Here is an 8,573-nt window from a genome sequence, read left to right as displayed (position 1 = left end):
TTCAATTTTTATTTTCTCATTCTGGGGTAATTTTTAGCTTGTCCTGTTAGAAAATGCAAGCCGGATTGTGTTTAAAAATTATGTGCTTAGTAAACTTAATCAATTTTTTATTTAATCCATCTAATTGTAGTAGGATATTGCTTTACAATAATATGGTCATGTGGTACATGTTACACATAAATACAGTCCTAGGTTATGTTCAAGTATGTAATGCACGTATATAACAGATAATCAAGACGAACTTGAAATATTTGCACGGCCTTTTCGGCTGTTGGTGATAGGAGAAAGTATAAATGTTAAAGATATGATAGATTTGTGCACTAAATGGAATGAGTTTGATGATATTTAGTCAAAGCCGAGTGAAGATTCTTGTGCAATGTTTAGTAATTTTAATGTAATGATGAAGGTTTGTAATTTATGAACAAGGTAAATGTGCTTTTTGAAGCTTGTTACTGATGTGCAATGTTTTTATACGTAAAATTATTACTGCCTATCTTTTACTCTGTAGTAGAAAAATATTTTAGTATTTGGCAAATATATCAATCTTTTCAAAGCTGTAATTTCCTCGAAGTTTCCAATTTCTTTCATTTTTGTTGTGCTATTCAACCTGCAATTTTGTTACTAGTTAGGCTGGTATTGAAAAAAAATTACCCTCATTTGTTGTTTGGGATTTAGGCACAAGCACAATATGGCCATGTCTCCCCAAGATGTTTCTTCACAACTAGTTAGATTGGCGGGTGATTCTGCTAGGAATAACAATGAGGAGGAGTTGGAATATTCTATCGGAGATGAAGAACTAGAGAGTGAAGAAGAGCGGTTAGAAGGTGATACACAAGCGCCGACTCAAACTTCGAATCAAGAGGTTGGTCAAGGTGATGATCTAGATAATTTTAACAATGAGGAGGAGTTGGAATATTCTATCGGAGATGAAGAACTAGAGAGTGAAGAAGAGCGGTTAGAAGGTGATACACAAGCACCGACTCAAACTTCGAATCAAGAGGTTGGTCAAGGTGATGATCTAGATAATTTTAGGATTGATTTCAAAGATGTGGAAGTTGGGTTTGAAAAAACACTTTACTCAAAGTGTTTGCATTGTACAGCTAAATTCAAGAAAACCAAAACCGGTACAACTTCAAGTTTGTTAAGGCATCTTAAGAATTGTGTTGAGCAATTGAAGAAAGTTAAAAAAGCAGAGGCAAGCCAACAAAAGATTAATTTTCCAGCCACAGATTCTAGCTCAGTTGCTCTTTCCTACCTTCATACGGCAAGTTTGATAAGGCTGCCATGAGAGAAAGTGCCGCTGAGTGGGTGCTTATGCATGAGCATCCCTTTACAATTGTGGAGGAAGACGGCTTCAACATCATGATGAAAAGAGGGATGCCCGAATGGCAAAAAATTAGCCGGACTACCAACAAGAATGATTGCACTTTTGTATATGAAAGAGAAAAGACCAACTTGAAGCATTTGTTAAAGAAAATCAAGAAAATCGGCTTGACCACAGATCTTTGGAAGTCCAAAAATTAGAAGATTGAATATATGGTTATAACTGGGCATTGGATTGATACTCACTGGAGATTGCAGAAATGGGTACTTAACTTTGTGCATGTTCCCCCTCCACGTCCGGGCATTGCCATTGCAGATGCTATCTTCAAATGTTTAATGGATTGGGGGTTGGAAAGCAAAGTTTATACAGTCTTAGTGGATAATGCCTCAAACAATGACACAGCATTAAGATGCTTGAAGGATGCCTTCTCTAGAAACAAGTGTTTATTAGCCAAAGGGAAGCTATTCCACGTGAGATGCTGCACTCACATACTCAATCTAATGGTTCAAGATGGTCTTAGTGAAATTCAAGATGTGGTTCAAGCCATACGGGACACTCTGGAGTATATAAATAAAACAGAAGGGAGACGCTTGATCTTTGCTGAAATTGTAAAACAACTACGATTGCCCGGAAATGTACTGCTCTATGACTGCAAAACAAGATGGAATTCTACCTATGAGATGCTTGCTTGTGCTCTTAAGTTCCAAGAGGTGTTCCCTAGATTCAAAGATAGAGAACCAAGTTATGATTTTTGTGCAACCATAGAAGATTGAAAAAATGTAGAAAAAGTGCGCAATATTTTACAAGTTTTCTAGACTGCAACTCATATAATATTAGGAAGTGATTATCCGACATCTAATTTATATTTAAGTGAAGTGTGTCGGATAAAAGTATTACTAGATAGCAAAGCAAATGATGCAAACTACTTTGTTCGAACAATGGTTCAGAGGATGAAGATGAAATTTGACAAGTATTGGGGTGAGTGCAACTTGTTGATGTCTATAGCAGCTATCTTAGATCTTAGGTGCAAAATGAGAGTCATCAACTATTGCTTTCCATTGATATATCCTCCGCATGAAGTGCAATTGAATATAGATAAGGTCTGGCAAGCATTGTATGATCTATATGCTAAGTATGTAGAGATACATGTTTCAAGTTCAAGTGCTTCTGGAGCGAGCTCTCAAGTAGTGACAAATGATCCGGTTAACATGACTAGTAGTGGTTCATCTTCTACAATAACACATGTTACGTGTATGAGTGAGTTTCTATCTCATATTGCTACTGTGGAAAGTGTACAACCACAGAAGAATGAATTGGACACCTACTTTGAAGATAGTCTTTTTACTGCTACAGAGGATACGAGCTTAGATATTGTCAATTTAGATGCCTTGAAATGATGGAAAACACGACAAAATACAAGATTTTACCTAAGATGGTTGCTGATATTTTAGCCATTCCTATCAACACCTTGGCTTCAGAAGCGACATTTAGTGCTGGAACGAGGGTGATTGATTCATATCGTGCTTCTTTGGCTCCTGAAACTGTGGAAATGTTGATGTACGTTGGTGATTGGTGTCGGAAGCTACACGGAATTAAGAAAAGAGAGAAGGTAATTATGTAACAATTTACTATATTTGAAATGTATCTTATAGTTGGCTTAAACATAATCTTTGATATTATTTTTTTTTATTTTACAGAAAGTGAAGTCAGCACGGGAGATTTTATTACCTATACCTTGAGGCTCTACATGTTTTTAGGTAATCTATATATTCAACTTTGAGCTTTTGACATATTTGTAATCTATCCATTTATGTAGAAAATGACATCGGTTATCTTGAGTTGATTATGTTAGTCTATTTTGCATCAAATTGGGATTGATTATCTTGAGTTAGCTATATTAGATTATTTTGCTTCAAGTCAAATGACTTGTTTTTGTTTCTATTGATACTTAGTGCACGGTTGTGGGCGAAAGAATCTAAGACTCAAGGCTATTGGTTGCTGGAGGACTTAATCTTGAGTGATTTCAAACTATTTGTTCCTTGTTTTTTGAGTTTGTTTAAGGCATTGGACATTTGAATTGAAAAATTGTGAAACAATTATGTATGTAGAGTTGTGGACATTTTTTTCTAATTTGGTGCATATATTATTGGACAATGAAGAACTTGTTTGTTGTTACTTTTAATTCATGTCTGGAATTGTTAAATTCAAGTTTGCAAGGCATTAAATAGCTTAAAACGTCTATTGGAGTCAGGTTAAATAAAGTTGGTTATGTTTAGTGATAGAAATTTTTGAACTAAATTCGAGCCATTTCGAGCTCTTGTCGAATTGAGTAAATCGAGCCTTATTGAGTCGAACTCAAGCCAACTTCTTACTTATTCGAGTCGAGCTCGAGCTCAATTTTCTTGAGCTCGAGCTCGAGTATACAGTAGTCAAGCCTGACTCGATAAGTTCAATGCTCGACTCGATTCGACTCGTTTGCACCCCTAGGCTACACCAGTACTTCTTTTTCAACAAAGTGGTATCAGAGCAGTCAGGTTGAGCTACTCATTTATATTGGTTAAAATGGATGATTCAGATAGTGATTGTATGATAAAATTGAATGCAATTAATTATTCGATTTGAAAGTCTAAAATGGAAGGCTACCTATATTGTATAGATTTATTTGAACCTGTTCTAGGGGATAAGGGTAGACCAAATGATGTGAATGATGAAAAATGGGTTGTTATGCACAAAAAAACTGTTGGTAATATTAGAAAATGGATTGGTCAAAATATTTTTCAGCATTTTGCTAATGACACCAAAGCTGATGTATTGTAAAATAAGCTTGAGAGCATGTATGAACAAAAAACTGATTTGAACAAGACTAGTTGTATGAAGCAGATTACTCGGATGAAATATAAAGATGGGAAAGATATGATTGAACACTTGAGTAATTTTCAGGGATTAATAAATCAAGTAACTATGTTAAATTTGAATTTGGATGATGAAGTGCAGGCTCATTATTATTCAATACACTACTAGATAGTTGTGAAACCATGGCGGTCTTTGTCAGCAATTCAACTCCCAACGGTGTGTTGACCATGGCTATTGCAAAAGAAGTTGTGATAAATAAAGAATTCAGGAGGAAAGAATAAAGAATTATCTATGAGTCCCAAATTTTGGTGACAGAAAAAAAAAAAGAAAAAAGGGGGAGAAGCAAAAGTAGAGGACCCCACAACAGAAATAACAAATCTAGAAGCAGGTTTGAGTCGCGAAAAAATATTGCATGTTTTTATTGCAAAAAGAATGGACATTATATGAAGGAGTGCAGAATTTTAAAACGGGATCAGGTTGAGAAAAAAGGTAAGGCAAAGGAAAAAGATGATGAGAAGACTACAGCAGTTGTGACAACTCATGATAATATGTTTATGTTCTGTAATGATGGTCTGGTGAATATTATCTGTTATGACGGGATTGGGTAGTTGATTCCAGTACATCCTACCATGTTACTCCACACAGGCATTTCTTCCCAACCTACACCAAAGAAGATTTTGACTATGTTAGGATGGAAATAAGGTTTCGTGCAAAGTTATTGGCATTGGAGATATATATATTTAAACACGAATACTGGGTGTCAACTGATCTTGAGAAATGTTCGATATGTTCCTGATATTTGCTTTAATTTTATTTCTATAAAAAAAACTTGATGATGAGAGCTACCATAACTCACAAGGTGGAGACAAATGAAAACTCAGCAAAGAAAATATCATTGTTGTCAGAGGAAAGAAGCATAGTGTCCTCTACTTGATGCAAGCCAAATTGAGGAAGGAAAAAGTGAATGCTGTTCATGATTTCTCAATTGACCTTTAGCATAGGCGACTTGGGCACATGGGTGAAAAGGGAATTCAAAAACTTATTCGCAAGCAACTCCTTCCTGAAATTAGAGGTAATGCACTTAAACTTTGTGTTGACTGCATTTATAGGAAACAATACGGAATTGCATTTTAAAATTTTTCTCCATCTAGAAAATTGAATATGTTAGAGTTGGTACACACTGATATTTGCTATATGAAAGATAAGTCTCTTGGTAGTGTTGTTTATTTTGTAACTTTTATTGATAATTTTGAAAAAAAGGTTTGGTGTTTTGTTTTGAAATCCAAAGATCAGGTTTTCGATGTATTTAAAGATTTTCATAACAAAATTGAAAGAGAAACTGGCAAATAGTTAAAATGTGTTCGTGTTGACAATAGTGCTAAGTGCAGGGGACCATTTGAAAGTTACTGCAAATCTCGAGGGATCATACTAGAAAATACAGTACCAAAAACTACTCAAGAGAATGAAATAATAGAGAGAATGAATAGATCCATCACTGAGCGGGTAAGATGTATGCTTTCCAATACTAAACTGCCAAAATCCTTTAAGAGTAAGGCAATAAGGATTGCAGTTGATTTGATAAATCTTTCTCCATCAGTTCCTCTAGATAGTGATGTCCCAGAGAGATGTGTCCTGAAAAAAGATGTGTCCTTTAAACATTTGAAAATTTTTATATTGTCAGGCATTTATTCATATTTCAAAGATAAAAGGTCAAAACTTGATATAAAATCAAAATAGTGTATTTTCTTAGGTTATCGACATGAAAATTTTGGCTATAGGCTATATGATCCTGTTAAAAAGAAGGTGATTAGGAGTAGAGATGTTATCTTCTTTGAAGATCAAACCATTGAAAATATTGATAAATGTTGATAAAGGTGATAATCCAAAATCCTCAAATGACATTCCTACTAGTTCAAATCCAAATCTAGATCCAGTTCCAATACCTATTGATTTTAATCAAGGGGGACTGAGACAGAGTAGAGAGAGGATGTTGATGATGGTGATAATCCTACTGCTAATGAATCTGAGCACGAGGCACCACTTACTGCACTACCACCACTACAAGATAAGCTTTGGAGATTTATCAGAGAGAGAAGACTTTCTAGCAAATATAATCCTCATGAATATGAGTTGTTGATAGATGGAGAAGAGTCAGAGTCCTACTGTGATGGTCTAGAGTATGAGAACAATGAAGATTGGTTGCGAGCCATGTAAAAGGAGATGGTGTCCCTGCATGAGAATCATACTTATGATTTAGTGAAATTGCCTAAGTGCAAGAGAGTTCTGAAAAACAAATGGGTTTACAGGTTAAAAACTTAGGAGTGCAGTTCACAACCAAAGTACAAAGAAAGGTGTAGATTTTGAAAAAAATTTCTCTCATGTGGTAAAGATGTCGTTAATTCGAATTGTTCTGGGTATTCCAACCAACTTAAATTTAGAGATTGAGCAACTTGATGTGAAGACAGCCTCCTGCATGATGACTTGAAAAATGTGATCTACATGAAACAATCGGAGGGGTTCAAAGAAAGTAACAAGGAAAATCTTGTATGTTATCTCAAGAAGAACTTGTATGGGTTGAAACAGGCATCGAAACAGTGGTACAAGAAGTTTAACTCGTTCATGACAAGCCATGAGTATCACAGGACTACTTCTGATCACTGTGTTTATGTGAAAAAATTTTCAGATGGTGATTTTATTATTCTGTTACTGTATGTTGATGACATGCTAATTGTTGATCGTGATATTATGAAAATTGACAAGTTGAAAAAGGAACTAAGTAAATCCTTTGTAATGAAGGATTTGGGTTCGGTTAGACAAATTATTGGGATGAAAATCTATCAGGACAGGCAAAATGAAAAGCTTTGGTTCTTTCAGGAAAAGTACATTAAGAAGGTGCTTAACAGGTTTAACATGAGTAAAACTAAGAAAATCTTTACTCTACTTGTGGGTCACTTTAAATTGAGCATCAAATAGTGTCCTACAAGTGAGAAAAATTAAAAAGACATGAAGAAGGTTCCTTATGTCTCAACTGTTGGTAGTTTGATGTATGTTATGGTTTGCACCATGCTAGATATTGCTCGTGCAGTTGGAGTAGTGAGTTGTTATCTTTTCAATTCTGGTGAGGAGCATTGGAATGTTGTCAAATGGATTCTCAAGTATCTCAAGAAAACTTCTAAATTGTGTCTGTGTTTCGACAATGGTAAAACCATACTAGACGAGTACACGGATGCAGATATGGCATGTGATCTTGACTATAGAAAATCCACATTTGGGTACTTGATGATTTTTTCAGGGTGAGCAATGTCATGACAAAATAAGTTACAGAAGTGTATCGCCCTTTCCAATACGAAAGTAGAGTATATCGCAACCAATGAAGCATGCAAGGAGACTCTTTGATTGCAAAAATTTTTTCAGGAGTTGGGTATGAAGCAAGAAAAATATAGTCTTTACTGTGATAGTTAGAGTGCTATTCATTTGTGTAAAAATTCTACATTTCACTCTTGATCCAAACACATTGATGTGAGATATCATTGGATTCGAGAAGTACTAGATTCCAAATTATTAACACTTGAGAAGGTGCATACAAATGATAATTATGCTGACATGTTGACCAAGGCATTACCAAAGGAGAAACTCTTGTTTTACAGACAAGAAACAAGTTTGGTGGAGCCCCCCAAATGAGTTGGAGGGGGAGATTGTTTGGTTTGTGGGCTAACCCATTTGTGAGCCAAACCACAAAACAAAGTCATAGGTTTTCATTCTTGAGAAAAAAAAAAGTCAGCGGTCACTTTTGCTTGTTTGGAGAAAAACAAAGAGAGAGAAAGAATAAAGAAGCCAGAGAGAGAGAAACTTCAAGATCTTGATTGGAGGATAATTCGAAATCCGATTGAAATGAAATTTTACACACGCGATCCTCTCGTCAAATTCTACTCATCTATTAGTTCAGATTTTGGATTTTCTTCTTCATTTGGTAACATCGTTTCAAATCCATTTCTTTGACAATTGTAGTTTTTTGGAGGTGATTTTGTAACGATTTGACTTGGTTGATATTGGTGGTATTATTATTATTTGGATATTCCAGATAGATGTGTGTATTCCTATTATTGTGATAATGAAATTTTTTACTAGACTAAATCCTGTGATTTTTTTCAATTTGAATTTTTCACGTAAAAATCCTGGTGTCCTGTGCCTTATATTTTTCCCGCATTAGATTATTACTATTGGTATTGTTATTTGGCGATTTGGTTTATTCCTATTTTAACTAAAATTTAGAGAAAGAGTAATTTGTCCTGAGTTAATTCTGATATTGTGTGTATGCACCGTGTGGCGTCCCCACTTCTCCCTAAGGCGAACCAGAAGGTTGGCGGGTCGTCTGCCTAACTCTCGCCAGGACTCA

The 8,573-nt window shown here is 35.2% G+C and overlaps 1 protein-coding gene across 1 annotated transcript; it reads left to right on the top strand.

Moving 5' to 3' along the window:
* The first annotated feature begins 1,536 nt into the window (after positions 1-1,536).
* Positions 1,537-2,097, top strand: LOC140004806 (zinc finger BED domain-containing protein RICESLEEPER 2-like). The gene has a single exon (XM_072044954.1). It carries the CDS (start codon positions 1,537-1,539, stop codon positions 2,095-2,097), a length of 561 nt encoding a protein of 186 aa, XP_071901055.1.
* Positions 2,098-8,573: the final 6,476 nt, after the last annotated feature.

This window comes from Coffea arabica, chromosome 4c, assembly GCF_036785885.1.
Source record: "Coffea arabica cultivar ET-39 chromosome 4c, Coffea Arabica ET-39 HiFi, whole genome shotgun sequence".
NCBI lineage: Eukaryota > Viridiplantae > Streptophyta > Magnoliopsida > Gentianales > Rubiaceae > Coffea > Coffea arabica.
The sequence above is the reverse complement of the archived record's forward strand: the minus strand, read 5'-3'. Positions and strand labels throughout refer to the sequence as shown.

Excerpts from the sequence above, each read along its gene's own strand:
- LOC140004806 (XM_072044954.1), top strand. The coding sequence starts at position 1,537 with ATGGTTATAACTGGGCATTGGATTGATACTCACTGGAGATTGCAGAAA.